The sequence below is a fragment of the Mauremys mutica genome, chromosome 9, assembly GCF_020497125.1.
Source record: "Mauremys mutica isolate MM-2020 ecotype Southern chromosome 9, ASM2049712v1, whole genome shotgun sequence".
Classification (NCBI taxonomy): domain Eukaryota; kingdom Metazoa; phylum Chordata; order Testudines; family Geoemydidae; genus Mauremys; species Mauremys mutica.
Window position 1 is genome coordinate 49,672,687 of NC_059080.1, and position 20,341 is coordinate 49,693,027.

General features: G+C 47.1%; 1 protein-coding gene across 1 annotated transcript; it reads left to right on the plus strand.

The window, feature by feature from the left end:
- The first annotated feature begins 12,368 nt into the window (after positions 1-12,368).
- On the plus strand, positions 12,369-15,276 carry NEU4 (neuraminidase 4). The gene is made up of 3 exons (XM_045030606.1): positions 12,369-12,569; positions 13,154-13,409; positions 14,189-15,276. The coding sequence occupies exons 1-3, from the start codon at positions 12,369-12,371 to the stop codon at positions 15,274-15,276; spliced, it is 1,545 nt and encodes a 514-aa protein (XP_044886541.1).
- The last annotated feature ends 5,065 nt before the right edge of the window (positions 15,277-20,341 follow it).

The window sequence follows — 20,341 nt, forward strand, 5'->3', positions numbered from 1 at the left end:
GTGAGTGGCTTGGTGGGGGGTCTGGGTGTGTGGTGGATCTGGATGCACAGGGACTTGTTGGAGAATTCTAAGTGTGGAGAGAACGGGACTCTGTGGGGGTCCAGGTGAAGGTGGTTGGGGCTCAGTGGGGGTGAGGAGTTTGGGGGGGGAGGCTCGGTGGAGGGGTCTGGGTGTCTGAGTGGGGAGAGAGTCCAGGTGCTGGGGAGTGGGGCTTGGAGGGGTGGAGGTCTGGGTGCAGCTGGTTGGGAATCAGTGGGGTGAGGGTCCAGGTGCAGTGGGCTCAATGGAGTGGTCCAGGTGCAAGGGAGTTGGGGCTCAGTGTGTGTGTGGGGGGGGGCTTGAGTGCAGAGGTCTTAGCAGGGGGGTGGTCTGGGTGCAAAAGTGGGGGTCTGGATGCAATGGGGTGGGGCGTGGTGGGGAGTCTGGGTGCAAAGGAGGGTCTGGATGCACAAGGGTTGGGCAGACGGGAAGGCAGCTCCCTGCACAGTGACCCTTTCCCCCGTGGCTGGGGGCAGGAAGCAGGGTGTGTGGGTAGAGCTTCCTGCAGGGAGGCGAGGTTCTCGGAGGTGGTTCTGACCCAGCCCCCACCCTGGGAGCAGCCCGTGCAGGGGAAGAGAAGTCCTATCTCCCCGCTAGCCCAACTGGGACAAGCAGCTGGAGGGTGGCACATGGTAGGAGCCCCAGGTAGGGGTGGCCCCAGTGCTGACCCTCCCCATCTCTGGGTATACCATGATAGTGAGTGAGAGGGACAGAGAGAGCCCAGTCCCACCTCCCAAGGCAGTGATGTCTGTCTTTCCCAGCTGCTCCCAATGCCCAAACCAGACGTGCCCCCCCACACACACACATACCGACCGCCGCCCAGAGGGGCACATGAATCAATTTTTCTGCAAGGAAAGAGTAAAATCTGCAGAGGACATTAATTCTGCACTTGCACAGTGGCACAGAATTACCCCAGGAGTAAGTGCCCCAAATGAAACACGTTTGTGAACAAAATGTAGCTTGGTGTAAGAGAGGGATGGGCTCTCTGTCATTGAGCAATAAGGGCTAGAGTCACAAATGGAACTTAAATAACTAACTGAACTAGTTCATGTGTGGCAGACCCAGAGAAATCCCAGACCGGAATTTACTACGTGCTTTTTAATTACACCATGTCTGTCTTGCTGATCTGTTTGGGAGCACACATTGGACATCCAAATTTCACATTAGATCAGGGAGAAATGTGGGACACAAAATCACTGACCTTTATTGCTTTGGATGCCTTCTTTACTCCAGGAGCCATACACCATTTGTAGGTTCGGGTTGAAGATGGTGTTTTTATCCCACGCCTTTCTAAAGTAGGTGTGGGATAAAATAGGCCTTGGATCAGACTGAGTTAAAAATAACATTTGGATCCTGGAGTGAAGAGGACATCAAAAGCCAGGTTTATCATAGTGACTTTTCCTGCCCTTTCTTCCAAAGACCTAAATGGAGCCCAGGGCAGGCCCACAACATTTTGGCACCTGAGGCGGGGAGCTCAAATGACATCCCCATGCTCCTTCACTTGGGCCAAAACTTTGAAAGGTCTCAGTTCTGCCTTCTTTCTGTTCTACTCCTCTCATGGTACTGCTCTGCTACCTACCCCAATAAAGGAGAACTAACAACTTAAAATGCCTTGTTCAAAAATTTTAAGTAACACTTAACTTTCAAATGCCTGAACAGCAAATGCAACTTTTCTTGTCTGCATAGTAAACACTGGCATTTTTATATGTTTGAATAATCAAAGTGGTGCTTTCCGTGCCCTCTTGGTTGCAAAAATTTGAACTACTTCCTGAAGGTCCACAGTCTGGGCCAGTTCATGCTCTGTTGAGATGGTTGCAAGGCCGACCAGAGTCTCTTGTGTCATTGTGGAGGGTAGATATGTTTGTATTAACTTCAGCTTGGAGAAGCTGCATTCTCCACTGGCAACTGTTACAGGAAGTGGTAGAAGTATGCGCAGAGCAACAAAAGCATTTGGAAAGAGGGTGGTCATCTTATTTGTGCACATATATTCCAGAACAGCCATTTCAAGATACAAGAAATGTATCTTGAAAGGGCTTTCAGTTCATCAGCTAAAACACTTGCATCAATATTGCACGTCATCGTTTGTCAACACTGTCTCTAGTGCCCTGCATTGCTGATGTAGGTCTTCTTCAGGTATAGTGAGGAGTTTTGAATATCATACAACATCCCAAATATACTGCTGTGTTCCTTGAGCTGCATGAAACATTCTTCCACTGACTGTATTGCACAATCGAGCACCTGGTTAAAGAATTCAACTTTGAATTGTTGTTTGGGGTCTCTTATGGGATTATCCCGTGCCTCGTAATCAAAATGTCTTCTTCTTTGGTGATTCTTGAATGGGTGGGAAAATAGCTTCAGTGTGAAGTTCCTCTGCCAACTTCTGTGCACTCTTCAGAATGTTTTGAAATCCCTCAACTGGCCGGTAAGACTGTAGGTATGACTTTGCTTTGTCCAGGTGTTCCATTGCTCCAGATATATCAAGGTCAACACCTTGGAGCCTCTTGCTTACAACATTTATTTCAAACAGTATGTCATGCCACAACACTAAGCCACACAGAAATTTGAAGTTATGTATGTTTCTGGTGATTCCATTTCCCTCTGCCACTGTTCTCCCACGAACAGTTCTTGTCATAGCATTATCCTCCATAATGGCAACTATGGCATCATCTATCTTTCCAATTTCGTGTTTGATAGGCTTTATCGCCTCCACTTGACTTTCCCATTGTGTAGCACTCAGTGGTTTCAGTGTCAGAGAGGGTGTTCCCAGATGTTGCTTCAAAATTTGCCATTGATGAGCTGATGCAGAAAAAAATACATAGATGTTTTGAATTACATTAAAAAATTCAGCAACCTCTCTAGAAGCTGATGCTGCATCACTGACCACCAAGTTCAATGAATGAGAATTGCATGGGGAAAAAAAAAAGCTTGAGGGTTTAATTCTCGGATCCGTGTCTGCACTCCTCTGTTCTTTCTTCTCATGTTGGCACCATTATCGTAACCCTGATCTCTCATGTCAGCTATCGCAATTCCTGTATCTTCCAGCTTTTTAAGAAGCATATTTGTCATACCAGCTCCAGTAGTAACATCAATGTCAATAAATTCTAGAAAATGCTCTCTGATAGTCACCATTGCATGGACATTTTCACTAGGTTCTGTAGTTGTTACAAAATGCACCATTAAAGTCATTTGTTCCATATGGCTGATGTCAGGTGTGCAGTCCAGGAAAACAGAGTAATATCTTGCTGACTTCCGATCTGCCACAATCTTCTGTTTGACTTTTGTTGCCAGTAACTGTATGATCTCATTTTGAATTGTTTTTCCAAGGTAGTGGTGCATGTACATTTCTTGGGTGAAAAGAACAGGAGTACTTGTGGCACCTTAAAGACTAACAAATTTATTTTAGCATGAGCTTTCGTGAGCTATAGCTCACTTCTTCGGATGCATAGAATGGAACACACAGACAGGAGATATTTATACATACAGAGAACATGAAAAGGTGGAAGTATGCATACCAACAGGCAGAGTCTAATCAATTGAGATGAGCTATCGTTAGCTGGAGGAAAAAAAACTTTTTGAAGTGATAATTAAGATGGCCCATAGAAGGTGTGAGGAGAACTTAACATAGGGAAATAGATTCAATTGGTGTAATGACCCAACCATTCGCAGTCTTTGTTTAGGCCACAGTTAATAGTATCTAGTTTGCATATTAATTCAAGTTCAGCAGTTTCTCTTTGGAGTCTGTTTTTGAAGTTTTTTTGTTGCAAAATTGCCACCTTCAAGTCTGTCACTGAGTGGTTAGAGAGGTTGAAGTGTTCTCCCACTGGTTTTTGAATGTTATGATTCCTGATGTCAGATTTGTGTTCATTTATTCTTTTGCATAGAGACTGTCCGGTTTGGCCAATGTATATGGCAGAGGGGCATTGCTGGCACATGATGGCATATATCACGTTGGTAGATGTGCAGGTGTATGAGCCCCTGATGGCATGTCTGATGTGATTAGGTCCTATGATGGTGTCACTTGAATGGATATGTGGACAGAGCTGGCATCGGGCTTTGTTGCAAGGATAGGTTCCTGGGTTAGTGTTTATGTTGTATGGTGTGCGGTTGCTGGTGAGTATTTGCTTCAGGTTGGGGGGCTGTCTGTAAGCGAGGACTGGCCTGTCTCCCAAGATCTGTGAGAGTGAGGGATCATCTTTAAGGATAGGTTGTAAATCTTTGATGATGCGCTGGAGAGGTTTTAGTTGGGGGCTGTAGGTGATGGCTAGTGGTGTTCTGTTATTTTCTTTTTTAGGCCTGTCCTGTAGTAGGTGGCTTCTGGGTACTCTTCTGGCTCTGTCAATCTGTTTTTTCACTTCAGCAGGTGGGTATTGTAGGTTTAAGAATGCTTGATAGAGATCTTGTAGGTGTTTATCTCTGTCTGAGGGATTGGAGCAAATACGGTTGTATCTTAGAGCTTGGCTGTAGACAATGGATCGTGTGGTGTGTCCGGGATGGAAGCTGGAGGCATGTAAGTAAGTATAGCGGTCAGTGGGTTTCCGGTATAGGGTGGTATTTATGTGACCATCGTTTATTAGCACAGTCACATAAATACCACCCTATACCGGAAACCCACTGACCGCTATACTTACTTACATGCCTCCAGCTTCCATCCCTGTTCAAAGATGTGATTATTGACACAGATAAATCAGTGCTGGGGCCAAAGAAAAGGGTACACCAGGATTGGTTTGATGACAACAATGGGGACATTTTCAAAATCCTAAGTGACAAGCAAAAAGCATTTGTTGAATGGCAGAATGATCTCACTTCCATGTCAGAGAAAGGCAGGTTTAAGTACTACAGAGCAAGGCCCAGTCTGAACTGAGGAGAATGCAGGATGAATGATGGGAAAGGAAAGCTGCAGAAGTTCCGCATTACACAGATACAAACAATGCAAAGATGTTCTTTGACTCTCTCAAAGCAGTATATGGACCATTTAAATCTGGCACAGTGCCCCTGAAGTCAGCAGATGGCTTAACCCTCACCAAAGACAAGGAGGGAATCATAAAGAGATGGGCCTAACACCTTTATTCAAAAGACTATCCACAGTCAATCAGCGTGTCCTTGATCAATTACCCAAGAAACCCATCAAAGAGGATCTCGACCTCTCTCCATCAATTGAAGAAGTCATGAAAGTCATCAAACAATTGAACTATGGCAAAGTATCCAGAATGGATGGTCTTCCAGCAGAATTGTACAAAGTAACAGGCCCAGAGACTGTAGAGGTGTTTCATGACATCTTGAGAAGCATTTGGGAGGAAGAAGAAATGCCACAAGACTTCAAATATGCTATTATTGTATCACTGTTCAAAAACAAAGGCAACAAAGCTGACTGCAGAAATTACAGAAATTACAGAAATTTCTCTCCTATGTACAGCAGGGAAAATACTAGCTAGCATTTTACTGAACAGATTCATTGCAAACATATCTGAGGAGAATCTGCCAAAAGCTCAGTGTAGTTTCAGACCAGGTCATAGTACTATGAACATGATCTTTGTCGTAAAGTAGGTCCAGGAAAAATGTTTAGAGCAGAACATAGACCTGTATGCAATTTTTGTTGACCTGACCAAAGCTTTTGAAATGGTCAACAGAAAGGATATATGGGCTATTCTACATAAACTGGGCTGCCCAAGAAGGTTCATACAAATCATCCATCTGTTCCATGGCCACATGACAGTGCAAGTGCTCGCCAGTGATGACTCTTCTGACGCATTTGAAATCTCGAACGTAGTGAAGCAAGACTGCATACTTGCTCCAGTGTTGTTCAACTTGTTCTTTGCCTGTGTCCTCAGCCATGCCACAAGGGACTTGAATCAGGGGATATATTGTATATACTCTTCATAAGCCGAATATTTTTGGTAAAAAAGTGACGCATCAAAGAGCGGCGATCAGCTTATAATTGGGTGTCCACCAAAATTTGATGATTTTAAACTCTATGGAATCATTGAATTGAATATCTAAATATTGTAGTTTTGTTTACCTGGAGCATCTGCAGGCATGGAGGCCCTGAGCAACCTGTGGCCGTTCCCAGCCAATGAGAATTGTGGGGTCCCGCAGCTCCCATTGGCTGGGAACAGCAAACCGTGGCCACAGGGAGCTCAGGGGCTCCATGCCTGCAGATGCTCCAGGTAAACAAAACATCCGGACGCACCAGCGGCTTACCCTGACAGCTGGGAGCCAAAGTTTGCCAACCCCTGAAATATAGGGTCGGCTTATGAAAGGATCATAAAGTTTTTGCTATTTTTACGTAACCATCTTGGGAGGTCAGCTTATAAATGAACAGTCTAATGAATGAGTATATACGGTACATCTGCTACAGACTCGATGGCTCCCTCTTTGATCTTCGAAGACTCAATGCTAAGACCAAAACACTGGAGAGGCTTCTCGTCAAGGCATTTTTTGCAGATGACTGTGACTTGATGGCCCATAGACATGACAACCTTCATGTCATTGTTGATAGATTTTCTGAAGCATCCCAGCTCTTTGGCCTTACCATAAGTCTTGGGAAGACAGAGGTCTTGTTCCAACCAGCACCTCATTCCAATACCCCAGCACCAGCCATCTTCATCCAAGGTAGATAGCTGGAAAATGTGGATCAGTTCAAGCACCATCTCAAGTGATGGGTCCCTTGATAAGGGAATTGCCTCCAGAATTAGTAAAGACAGCCAGGCCCTTGGCCAACTCCAAACCAAAACCCTTAACCAACACAACATTAATCTCTCCACCAAATTGAAGATATACAGTGCAGTGGTTCTAACATCTGTCTTGTATGGATCTGAGACATGGACTCTTTATAGATGGCACATTAAACAGCTTGAACAATTGCACATGCGCTCCCTCTGCTCAATAATGAGCATTCGCTGGCAGGACAGAGAGACCAATATTAAGGTCCTTGACAGAGCAAACACAACCAGCATCAAGGAAATGCTACTGAGAGCACAACTTAGGTGGTCTGGACATGTCGTCAGAATACAAGACCACCGTCTCCCAAAACAGGTCTTGTACGGGGAGCTGAGGCATGGCAAAAGAAAGAATTGTTGTCCATATAAGCACTTCAAAGATAACCTGAAGAGCAGTCTCCAGTGGGCTTCCATCAATATCCAAGAACTCGAGTAAATGGCTCGTAACAGGGCTCACTGGTGGCCTCTGACAAGATCAGAATGTAACAGGCTTGAGCGGGATCTATGAAATCATCTCCAGGCTGCACATGAAAGGCACCACAGAGCTGCACCATCAAACATCATAGATGTGGACTTCCCATGTCCTCAATGTGGCCGACTCTGTACATCAGAGTTCGGACTTCAGAGTCATATTATAGAATCATCTAGGAGGTCATCTAGTCCAACCCCCTGCTCAAAGCAGGACCAATCCCCAACTAAATCATCCCAACCAGAGCTTTATCAAGTCTGACCTTAAAAACCTCTAAGGAGATTCCACCACCAACCTAGGTAACCCATTCCAGTCCTTCACCACCCTCCTAGTGAAATAGTCTTTCATAATATCCAACCTAGATCACCCCCACTGCAACTTGAGACCATTGCTCCTTGTTCTGTCATCTGCCACCACTGAGAACAGCCTAGCTCCATCCTCTTTGGAACCCCCCTTCAGGTAGTTAAAGGCTGCTATCAAATCCTCCCTCACTCTTCTCTTCTGCAGACTAAATAAGCCAAGTTCTCTCAGCCTCTCCTCATAAGTCATGTGCCCCAGACCCTTAATCAATTGCATTGCCCTCTGCTGGACTCTCCAATTTGTTCACATCCTTTCTGTAGTGGGGGCCCCAAAACTGGAGGCAATACTCCAGATGTGGCCTCTCCAGTGTCGAATAGAGGGGAATGATCACTACCCTTGATCTGCTGGCAGTGCTCATACTAATGCAGCCCAATATGCCATTATTCTTCTTGGCAACAAGGGCACATTGTTGACGCATATCCAGCTTCTCGTCCACTGTAATCCCCAGGTCCTTTTCTGCAGAACTGCCTCTTAGTCAGTCCCCAGTCTGTAGCGGTGCATTATAGTCTTCCGTTCTAAGTGCAGGACTCTGCACTTGTCCTTGTTGAACCTCATCAGATTTCTTTTGGCCCAATTCTCCAATTTGTCTAGGTCACTCTGGACCCTATCCCTATCCTCCAGTGTATCTACCTCTCCCCCCAGCTTAGTGTCATCTACGAACTTGCTGAGGGTGCAATCCATCCCACCATCCAGATCATTAATGAACTGGCTCCAGGACCAACCCCTGGGACACTCCACTTGATACTGGCTGCCATCTAGACATTGAGCTGTTGATCACTACCCGTTGAGCCTGACAATCTAGCCAGCTTTCTATCCACCTTATAGGCCATTCATCCAATCCATACTTCTTTAACTTGCTGGCAAGAATACTGTGGGAGACCGTATCAAAAGCTTTGCTAAAATCAAGGTATATTACGTCCACCACTTTCCCCATATCCACAGAGCCAGTTATCTCATTATAGAAGGTAATCAGGTGGGTCAGGCATGACTTGCCCTTGGTGAATCCATATGCATGGCCATAGATGAGAATTGCATCATCATTGTCATCATTGCTAGCGACGGACTACCAACATGTTTTTTGGATGGTCAAAGAATACATTCTGGGAAAATACCTCTTTTTGTGTTCCCAAAATGTTATAGAGGGTGCACCACCTTTAAACATGAACCAAAAGAAGCAGAAAGCTCTCTAGGATTTGACTATTTTAAGATGATTCACCCAAAGGATAGTTTTGTTTACATGTGACAAAGATATGCAGCTAATCCTTGGAGTCAGCTCAGTTCAGCCATGTCAATATCTCTCAGAACTGATATTTAATGTATTTGACAGAGGGAAGTTCTGAAGGATTTATTATCTTGTGAAGAATACATACAGCATCTGTTCACAAGTTTGTATTTGTGATGTTTAGTCCTTTAAATTATTTGCAGGTTCTCCGGATTATCAATATTTATCTGCTATTGCGTGCTGGGGTTGGTTACGTACTGTGGGCTAGATCATAGAACTACAGGGTTAGAAGGGACTGCAAGGGTCATCTAGTCTAACTCCCTGCCAAGATGCAGGATTTGTTGTTTCTAAACCATCCAAGACAGGTGACTATCCAGCCTCCCTTTGAAAAAACTTCAGTGAAAGAGCTTCCACGACCTCTCTAGGCGTCTATTCCATTGTCCTACTGTTCTTACATTTAGGAAGTTTTCCCTGAGATTTAATCTATATCGAAACATATTTAATCAGATCCACAATATGACGAAGGTGCCTAAATCCAACAGTTAGCTGCCACTGACATTCTGAAAACACCAGCTCAGCTGCCAGCTAAGTTTTGCTCATGGGCATGTGCAAAACCACCGGAGTCCAGCTCCTGCCCCACATCTAACGTTTCATTGGGCATCACAGGGCAGGAGTGGGCATATTCATGAGTGACACTCAGTGGCCAGGGAACTCACCTGTGAGGTGAAAGACCCAGATTCACTTCCCTGATCTGCCTGACTTGGAGCAGGGTCTTGATCACAAGTCTCCCAGATGAATGGGAGGTGGGAATTGTGACAGACATGGCAAGCTCCTGCCACATCCTAGGGAAACCTTATTGAATTAAGTATCTTTGGGGTCCATTGTATTAAATGAAGGGTTTATGTATTATTGTGGGCCAGGATTGTATGTAACCTTTCAAGGTGGGAGACATGACAGACCTGAGACCTGGGGGCTAAACTATGTGCCAGACAACTATGGTTTCTTGGAACAAAGCATGTTAAGTCGTTTTCCTGGGGAATATCTAGGGAGAGATGAATGCAGATTCCCTCTGGCTATGCAAAAAGCCAGGCTTTTAAAGCTACAGAGCGGGCCTTTGTTTGCTGATCACCTATTACCTGAGGCCAGGATCAAAGGCCCAAGCTGTATAAAGGAAAGACTAAACTGTTCATGGCTGTTCTGATTCCGAATCAGAGACAATCATGAACTTGTAACCACAGGGAAAACCTAGCTGTGGATTCTGAAGGACTGACACACACCAGTGACCAGGGTTGGAGTTGTGGAGGACCTGTGGTAAGGTTTTTAGCCTGCATGTAAGTTTTTGTTGTTTTTAATGTTTTCTCTGTAATGCTTTCACCATAAGTATAAAGGTGCTTGCTTATACTGGGCTGTGTGGTAACTTATAACTGCTGGCAATTACAGCTGTTCAGAGCCTTCAGAGAGAAAGCAACGTGCAAACACTGGCTTGCTCAGGATATCACAGTGTAGGCAGGGAATTGTACAGCCTGGAAAAAACTCGGTCAGAAGGGAGAGAGGTGCAGATCTCTATGCAAGAGAGGTGATGGCTGAGGAACATAGAGTGGGTGTCCTTGGTGGACCATGGAGGGGGAATATAGATGCAATTGCCCTAAACTGTGACAGGAATTTCTCCTGCTGAAGCTATTCCACTGTAGTCCAGTGACTGGAGTACTCAGATGGGATGTGGGAAAGTCAGGCTCAAGTCCCTGCTCCAGTGAATATTTATTCATATAAACTGGAATAACTTCTCCAAGAGAGAGGCCCCTCCTGAATACCCCATAACCTGATGGTTGGGGCACGCACCAGGGAGGTGGGAGACCTGCATTGAACCGTACTCCAAGTCAGTCAGAGCTTGGATTTGAATCTAGGTTTCAGTCAGCTGCCTAGAGGCCCAGATCAATGGCAGTTAGATACCTGAGAACTTTTGTGGATCTGGGCCTTGAGCCCTGCCCCTTTCCTCTGCATTTCATTCCTAGCTCCTTGCTCAGCATGTTGGTTTCTGATAATCCCTGTGTTTGGCACCAAACTCACCCCATGCACTATATGGGGAGCTGGGTGGCCTCCCTGGGGCCTGAGGAGTCCACTGTGCAGCAAGGGGGCTAGGAACAAGGAGGAGCCACACTGAGCATTGCAACACCTCAGTCCCTTTGTGATTCTAGCCATGTCTTATGCTCAGTAGCTTCAAGGTGTCCACATGTGTTGTGCTACGCTCACAGAAATTTCAGCACTGCATCACAAACCGCATACTGATTTTGAATTTAACAGGGATTGGTCCAGGTGGTGGTGGCAGCTCTTTTTGTTCACTTGAAAACTTAATACAAATGATCTTTAAAAAAGAGATATAAATTATTCAGTGAAGACTATAGACAATGTTTTGACCCATGCATATGCTACTGGAACCTCATGCTCCCTGGGTTCCATATCAGGGCCTTGACTGGTCCAGGCTGGGCCGAATGAATAGAAGACAAGGATGGCCAAGGTTCTTCCCTGGAGTTCCTGGCTGACATCAGGCAGGTCATTGTCTGGAGGTGCCCCATGGCCTTGACAAGCAGCTACCCTGGACATGGCTCATGCATCCAGCTGTCTAGATGAAAGCATTCCCTGGTGTTCTCACTTGTGCTAGGAAAATGTTCCATGCCTGACTATGCACCATCCTGCAGCACCGAACAGCCTACGTCATGTGCTGAGTAGGTGGTGATTGTGCCAGATGTTGCAAGTCCATGCAGTATCTCTGGGGACCATTGTATTAAATTTATAAATGGTTGATGTATGATTATGTTTTCCTCTGTGGGGGAAGGTTACCACAGCACCTCCAGGAACTAAAAATTAGGGGGGGGTGATTACCTTGGAGATTGTGAACAATTCCAGGAAAGCCCCACTCCTTGGGATGTCTGGGTCAAACTGGGTTTTCCAGAGAGTCAAATGAAGATTTGGTGTAAAAAGACTGAGTTTAAACGGATACAGGCCTTCTTTGTGCTCCAGCAAATGGCTGGGGCTGTCTGTCCCGGGGGGTGGGAGTGACAGGGGAAGAGGCCCAAACCTAGCAGAAGGGTGGGACAAGACTTTGGCCTGCTAGGGGTTTGTAAGACTATGGGGTGATTGTGGTATTTAGTATGTTTTAAATCTGTTTATTGTTTTTACATGTTTTCTCTGTAATGCTTTTACCTGAAGAATAAATGTGTTTGCTTAAGAAGAGCTGTGTGGGACTGCTGACAATACACTGTTCACAGCCTTCAGAGAGACAGCAATGCACAGGTGCCGGAAGTTAGGCAGGCAGCTTGCTGGGGCTGTTCCAGTCTAAGGCAGCTTTAAAACCTCTGGTCAGGAGGGAGTGGGACATGGGTCACTACCCAGAGACCGGCAATGACTGGAGACCTGATTGGGCACTGCTGGAGCGGCCCAAGGGAATGTGTGTGTGGTGGGGGGAGGAAGGATACAGACACAGGTAACTGCACCAGTATTTTCCCCTTTATTATATCTCATCTGTTGGGGGTTTACATGTTTTTTGTCCCTGTTTGCAGCTGTGATGGGATCGCGCCATTTCCCAGCTCGCACTGTGCTGTTCGAGAGGGAGCCAAACGGAGTGACTTACCGCATCCCAGCACTGCTCTACATCCCCTGCATGGCAAAGCTGTTGGCCTTTGCTGAGGAGAGACTGAGTATTGATGATGCCCATGCAAACCTGCTGGTGCTAAGACGAGGGACCTTCTACAGGAACTACGTAGAGGTGAGTGGCAAGGCCGATGCTGTTAAATCAACTAATGGGTCAGCTGCCTGGAACAACCAAATAGTTAGGGCCAGATCTGGGGGAGTCCCCATGGCTGGCTGTACATCACCCTTTCCCACCCCACTGGTGTGGGGCATGACAGGGGACCAATGGGTTGTGTGGCTGGAACAGACAACCCTGTGTAACATGATATAACTTAGAGCAGCCTGAAGGGTTTCCTCTGTGGGGCTTTCAAATGAGGAAGGATAGATAAAGATGACATGACCTGATCTTGTTCTCACCCATGGGTCCTGCCTCGGGCATGACATGACCCAAGGAGCAGGCCCAATGTGCCTGTCTGTTGTGCAAGTTGCTGTGAGGTGTGCAGAACTGCCATTTTCATAAAGGCAGCAACACCTCCAGCTCCAGCAGGGAGAGCAACCAAAAAGAGGATGGTGACTGGCCAGAGCTATGGAGTCAGCGTGGGACAATGGCTGAGGTGACCTGGTTTGTGAGGGAACAGACAAAGGCCACAGTTCAGGAGAAAAGATGGGTGAGAGAGAGTCAGTGAGAGCCAGTAATCCCATCCTGCCCTCTTCTGCTAGTGGGAAGACATGAGAGCACTGGAGACTGCAACCTTGAAGCACCATCGGTCCATGAACCCCTGTCCTGTCTACGATGAATTCACAGGCATTGTCTTCCTCTTCTTCACTGCTGTGCTGGGCAAGACTCCCGAGGCCTATCAGATCATCACAGGCCAGAATGTCGCCCGCCTGTGCTACGTGTCCAGTTCCGACCAGGGGCGGAGCTGGAGCAAGGTTACTGACCTGACACAGCAGGTCATTGGCAGGTCCATCACAGGTAAAGATCTCAAGAGCTAGGCAGGGGGCAGGGGAGAACGAAGGGGTTCAGAGGTGGCTGGGGCAAAGTGCTGTCTCCTGGCTTCCTAGGAAGCTGTGTGTGGGAGTCAGTCAGAAGGAAGCGCACTTCCTGCAGCCTGGAGCTTTGCTTGCCCAGCATTGGTAAATGGCCAGGCCCAAGGCAATAGGAACAGCAGGAAAGAATGAGCAGAGTCACCAGGGTCAGGAGAGAAGGTGAGGAGGTGGAGCATGGGAGAAAGTCAATATTTGCAAGGTTCTCTCTCTTTTGATCAGTTGTTGCCATGGCAAGATACTTAGGGGAAAGAGCCTGATCAGCTGGGCTTGTGCATCCCCTCAGTTGCTGCTGGAGAAGCCTTGCTTGCCTTAGGCTCTGCATCCCATGCTCGGTGGGCTGAGATGACAACACAGGGCTCAATGACATTCCTGGCTCTCAGCTCAGGTTCCAGTGGACAGCTGGGCTTCTCACAAGTAGCACCATCAATGACATCCTTGGCAAAGAGGCTGAGGAGTGAATGAAGCTGGAGACAGAACTACCCTTTTCCCTGGAGAACTGGTCTCTGGAGCTCAGGAAAGAGGCACAATGAAGTGGTGCATAACGGATGCTGATGCTGCCACATGCTGTGCTGGGGACATCAAACTCAAAGGCTCAGCCCCTGGCTCTGGCACTAAGTGCATTTCTAAGGGAAAGACAGTTAGGGGGAGAAGATGGAGAGGGTAGATGAGAAGGTTCCCAACATTGGTCTTTTCTTTTCTGCACAGATTGGGCCACTTTTGCTCTAGGCCCTGGACATGGAATTCAGCTCAAGTCAGGACGACTACTGGTTCCAGCCTACACTTACCACATCGACTGCAAGGAGTGCTTTGGGAAGCTCTGCAAGACAACCCCTCACTCCTTCACCTTCTACAGCGATGACCACGGCCAAAGATGGCGCTTCGGCGAGTTCATCCCCAACCTGCCCACTGTGGAATGTCAGATGGTCTCCGTGGATGAGGAGGATGGCAGCAATGTCCTCTACTGCAATGCCAGGAGCCCCTTGGGCTTCAGAGTGCAGGCGCTGAGCACGGATGATGGAGCAGTTTTCCACTTGGGGCAGCTTGTTCAGCGGCTTGTAGAGCCCCCCCATGGCTGTCATGGCAGTATCATTGGCTTCCCAGCCCCTCTCTTCTATGCCCCAAGCAGCCCTCATTCACGGTGGAGCACGCTTTGGTCTATCAATGGCCCAGATTGCCTACTGCTGTCTAGAAAAAACACTAGACACTGTTATCTCCCTCTCTGTGATATGGCTGTTGAAAACCCAGCAGCCATGTCTTTGGGCAGCCAGCTGCAGGACCATCAACAGCAGGCGGGGTCTAAAGAGCCCAGTCCTTCCAGCAGCCATCATGAGATCCATGATTCCATGTCCTCAGCTGTGTCATGTGGAGGTCAGGGGCAGCCTGAACCAGGAGCTGCTTCCAAATCCACTTTCCTCTTCCAGACCCCAACATGGGTGCTCTATTCCCATCCAACCAGCTCCAGGTCTCGAGTCAACATGGGCGTCTATCTCAGTACGTTCCCCAGGGATGCAGATAGCTGGACAGAGCCCTGGGTTATTTATGAAGGCCCCAGCGCCTACTCAGATCTGGCCTACATTGAACTGGCCTACTCTGAGTTCTCAGCCACTGGGATCCCAGCCATAGCCTTTGCTTGCCTGTATGAAAATGGGACGAGGTCCCCCTATGAGCAGATCTCCTTCAGCATATTCACGCTGTATGATGTGATTCAGAACATCCCCCTGAAAGCCACATCACCAGACCCAAAGCGCCACTTGTATAAGAAAAAGAGGGGGAGGAGTTGTGTTACCTCCTAAAGCTCCAACTCCACAGCACTCAGGAGCTAGAAGTGTGGGATGGAACTTGCTACACGGTGTCATGAAGGATGCCTAATTATTTGTATTCAGAGTGATAGTGGGCCAGATCCTCAGCTGCTGTAAGCAAGCATAGCTCCCCTGCCATGAGTGCAGGTATGCTGCCTTACACCAGCTGAGGAGCTGACCCACACCTTCATTGGTGAAAACATCAAAGGCCCAAGCTGCAGACGCATATTCACATATCCTACACAAGTCAACGGGACTAGAACATGCATAATAGAGCTCGCTTGTGTAAGCAAACGCTTGCAGTCAGGCTCAAGCCCAATGTATGGTTTAATATCCTAGAAGGATCTGTTACCCATATATTACAGTGCAGCTATGCAGGAACACTGTACATTTTTACAAGTAATCACAAAACATTGTGCACTTTTACTTAAAGGGGACTCACTTTTAAATAAGAGAGAAACATCCTGATGTGCGATTGCTCTAAGATACAGAGAGCCTGATTCAGCAGTGCCTTGAGCTCTGTGCAGTAGTATGCAGCACTGCAAAATGCTCCTACCAGTCTCCGGGGTAACAATATTGCACCCCTGCTGCACAGGTGTAAATGACACCACAATGTGCCATGCGGCATGAGACCCAGAAACCCAATGGCAAGAAAACTAGACGTTACAGAAAATGATCCGTGCTGATCATTTATTACCAGCTAGAATAGATGTGCCCAGTTGTGGCATCTGTACCACTGCATCAGAAAGCCTACAGAAACTTCAGCTGCAACTAGCCATGGCTCCTTTGTATAGGAACTGTGAAAACACCCTTTTTAATCTGTCAAGCCTGGGGCTAGTCTCTGTCATGGCCTCATCAGAGGGATGGTTCTGCTATGTAAAATTCCCCAGCTAGTGAAGACTTGTTGTCAAGTGAAGTGAACTTTGGCCATAAGAGCAGGTATAAGCCCAAGGAAGGATTAGAGGAGAAGGAACTAGGACTGCCTCAGCATCAGTCACAGCTCTGCCACAGGCAATGTGTGGCCATGGGCACATCCCTCAGGTTTGAACACTTTGGCCGAGGTCTGGCTAGACTGCAGTCCGAGGTGTGACTGCAGCACTGTAGTGATCTAGCTTGGCTCAAGACAGCATGAGTACAGCTAGTCATGAAGCTGTGGTACTTGCACAGGTGGCAGATTGGCTAGCTGCTGGAGTGGCTCCCCAGGACTCTGGTGAGGCTTGTACAAGCCAGCCTGCCACTTGTGCCACTGCTGCCGCCCTGCTGCTACTGTTCAGGACAGCCAGATTAAAGCTCGCTTGGGTAGGGCTACTCATGCTGCAGGCACCCCAGGGTGGACATACACAGAGTTTGCCACCTCAAACCATGCTAATCAGGCTACTTATTTAGGCCCCTAATGATGAAGGTAGGCTGATTTACTTTGTTTGCTCAGCTTTGCAAATGATGGGCTTTAAAGGAGAAGATTCAGAGATTCCAAGGCCAGAAGCAAACATTGTGATCATCTACACCAGTGTCTCCAAAGTGGGGTGCGCGCACCTCAGGGGGTGCACAAGAGGATCCTTTGGGGTGTGCGGCAGGAGGACCGCCGCCGGAGCAGCACTGCTTTTTTTTCCCCCCATTCGGCAGTTCAGCCGGGAGTCTGAGAGGCTTTTTTTTTTTCCCCCTCCCTCGGCAGTTCGGCTACATTTGGACGACATTTCTGCAGTGCTGACAATTTATTGCCACATCATGCGGTATATTTAGATTCAAACCCCATAAAGGAAATACCTGAGAAAGGAACACAACTTCTAAGAATACAATTCACAAAATGGTGAATTTCAGAAGGAAACTATTCATCATAAATCTGTTCTGTTGTCCTTTTGTTAATGATATGGTTAAGTATGTCCTAATTTTGACACCCTCACTCATGTTGCTTATCACCTTACTGTAAGAACAGTCCCATTGCAATGAGCGATGCTACAAAACATAAGAGCTGAGTAAGGGGATCAGTATCTAATCCTCAATAAACATCAGTACGATAGTTTTTTATTCAATTTTGATTAAAATTAATTAGATAAATTTAAGAAAATACAAAAAGCCGCCATAAATTCTTAAGATTTTTCTGGTTTTTTTAAACTAAACAAGAGGATCCTTCGGGGTGCGCGGCAGGAGGAGTGCCACCGGAGCAGCACCGTTTTTTTCCCCCCTCCCCTCCCTTGGCAGGTCGGCTGGAAGGCCTAGCGGCTATTATTTTATTTTATTTTATTTTATTTTATTTTTTGCTTCGACAGTTTGGCTGGGAGCAGGGGGTGCATGCTCAAAAAAATTTTACTGATGGGGTGTGAAGAAGAAATTTAGAAGAAACATCCAATCTTGATTTTAAAAGTTCCAGTGATGGAGAATCCACCACGACCTTTGATAAATTGTTCCAATGGTTAATTACCCTCCATGTTAAAAATTTACACCTCAGCCCGAGTCTGAATTCATCTAGCTTCAGCTTCTAGCCACTGAATCATATTAGACCAGGGGTAGGCAACCTATGGCACATGTGCTGAAGGCGGCACGCGAGCTGATTTTCAGTGGCACTCACACTGCCTTGGTCCTGGCCACCAGTCCAGGGGCTCAGCATTTTAACTGAATTTTAAATGAAGCTTCTTAAACATTTTAAAAACCTTATTTACTTTGCATACAACAATAATTTAGTTATATATTATAGACATAGAAAGAAACCTTCTAAAAATGTTAAAATGTCTGATTGGCACATGGAACCTTAAATTAGAGTGAATAAATGAAGACTCGGCACACCACTTCTGAAAGGTTGCTGACCCCTGTATTAGACCTTTCTCTGCTTCCTTGAAGAGCCCATTATTAAATATTTGTTCCCTGTGTAGATACTTATAGATTGTAATTAAGTCTCCCCTTAACCTTCTCTTTGTTAAGTTAAATAGATAGACTTGCGGAGATCAATCTCTATTGAGGTGATGTTGTGGTGGGATTCTGCTATAGACCACCAGACCAGGGAGATGAGGTGGACGAGGCTTGCTTCCGGCAACTAACAGAAGTTACTAGATTGCAGGCCCTGGTTTTCATGGGAGACTTCAATCACCCTGATATCTGCTGGGAGAGCAATACAGTGGTGCACAGACAATCCAGGAAGTTTTTGTTAAGTGTAGGGGACAATTTCCTGGTGCAAGTGCTGGAGGAACCAACTAGGGGCAGAGCTCTTCTTGACCCGCTGCTCACAAACTGGGAAGAATTAGTAGTAGAAGTAAAAGTAGATGGGAACCTGGGAGGCAGTGACCATGAGATGGTTGAGTTCAGCTAGCTCCGTGTGAAGATAAGTTGCTGGCCCCAGTCCAAGGTCATGGACACGACAAGAAATCTGCAGCTGTCTAGCCATAAGAAGAGGAGAACGAAGTTGAGCAGGGCTGTAGAGAAAGCAGTGAGAGTGAATGAGATGGCGAAGGCCAATGGGGGGGGGGAAACAAATCTCTGGAGCCGGGGTGTTTTGGGAAGCCAAGGAGGCCACAGTGAGCCAGTTTGGACAAGTACAAAGAGCACCAGGAACAGAGGGCACTGGAGGAAAACACCCCCAAAGAAACCCAGGACTTAAAAATCTCCCGAGAGCCAAAGCAAGTCAGAGATTACAGCAGACCCCGGACGACCTGGGCCCAGGACAGAACTCCCATCCTTCCCCCTCTTCTTCTTACATTATACCCAGGCTTGGCCAGCCTCGGGTAGAGCTTGTGTGAGTATGAAAGTGGGTTAGGGCTTGGGGCACTAACACGTTCTTCCTTCCTCTGAGTGATGTGGGGAGCACCCATCACTCTCCGCTGTTATTTTATTATTTTATTAATAAAGCTTTAAAATTTAGACACTTGGTGTGTTTCATCATCTCCTCCCCTAAAGATCCTGTGGCCTCAGCCTGATCACCTGATGCCTCAGGCAGATTGGTAACAGAAATCTGTCACAAGACAGGCAAAGTGGGTGGGTAGCAGAGAGATGAGGGCAGAGAATAGGTTGGGGGAGAGGAGCAGAGGTAAAGCTATATAGCTAATGAAGGTTGGGTAGGAGGAATGTCATGCGGGAAGTGTGGCTGGAGCCCTTATTATTTTGCCTGCAGTTTTCTGGCAAGGGTTGGAAGGGAGGGGCTGGGGGTACATGAAGCTGACTGAATGGCAGGACAACACCATGGAAGTAAATTGATAATGGTTATTTATTGCTACTGATAATGATAAACCTCCACTGGGGGTAGGCTGTGACCACTAAACTGACCCGTCCCAAGTGCTGCCACCTCTTAGATCTAGGCACCACATTTCTGACCTTATCAGTGGGGGGAGGAGATTACTGGCTGCCTAAGAGGTGGGAAAGCAGGCAGAGATATGAGAGAGAGGCTAATCTTTTAGGTAGAGTTGAAGATGTCATCAAAAGTAATAGACAAAGACTCTATCTGCCTGCTAGCAAACAGGAGTCTGAGTTAGAAAATTCTACATATGTGGGCAGCGTGCCCCTGGACTCTCCATCATATTCTGGCTAGAGGTGAAGACACCACACCTGGGCCAGAGGAATCCCTCTAACCCTTTAACCCCCCACTCCTCCGCCCCCCTAAAATTGCCATGTGTGGTATTGCATGCTCCTTTACAAACAGCTCAGGAGAAGAAAGTTGCAATAGAATTAGTTTTCTTTTGCCTTCTAGGGATGGAGAAAAGCAGCCGTAGCAAAGCTTGGCAGTTGCTGTGGTTTTAGCTCCCTCTGGTGGTGCCTAGGAGAGTTCTGAATTCACAGTAAGGCTATGATTCTGTCACAGAGTCTGTGACTTTCCAGGACCTCTGTGACTTCTTCTGGGGCAGAGCTGGAGCAGCTGTCAGCCCAGGGGCTGCCAGAGCAGCAGCTGGGGTTGGGTCAGCTCTCCTGGGGCTGGAGCAGCAGCTGTCAGCCCCGTCACAGGAGCAGCAGAGGGGCTGGAGCAGCTGCAAGCCCCGGCAGTGCTCTGTTTGGCCCCCCCTTTTCCCAGGATATTTTTAGTAAAAGTCAGGATCAAGTCACGGGTTTCCATGAATTTTTGTTTATTGTCATGAGCTGT

Excerpts from the sequence above, each read along its gene's own strand:
- NEU4 (XM_045030606.1), top strand. The coding sequence starts at position 12,369 with ATGGGATCGCGCCATTTCCCAGCTCGCACTGTGCTGTTCGAGAGGGAG. Across the intron at positions 12,570-13,153 it reads TCTACAGGAACTACGTAGAG|TGGGAAGACATGAGAGCACT; the intron begins GTGAGTGGCAAG and ends CTCTTCTGCTAG. Across the intron at positions 13,410-14,188 it reads CATTGGCAGGTCCATCACAG|ATTGGGCCACTTTTGCTCTA; the intron begins GTAAAGATCTCA and ends TTTTCTGCACAG.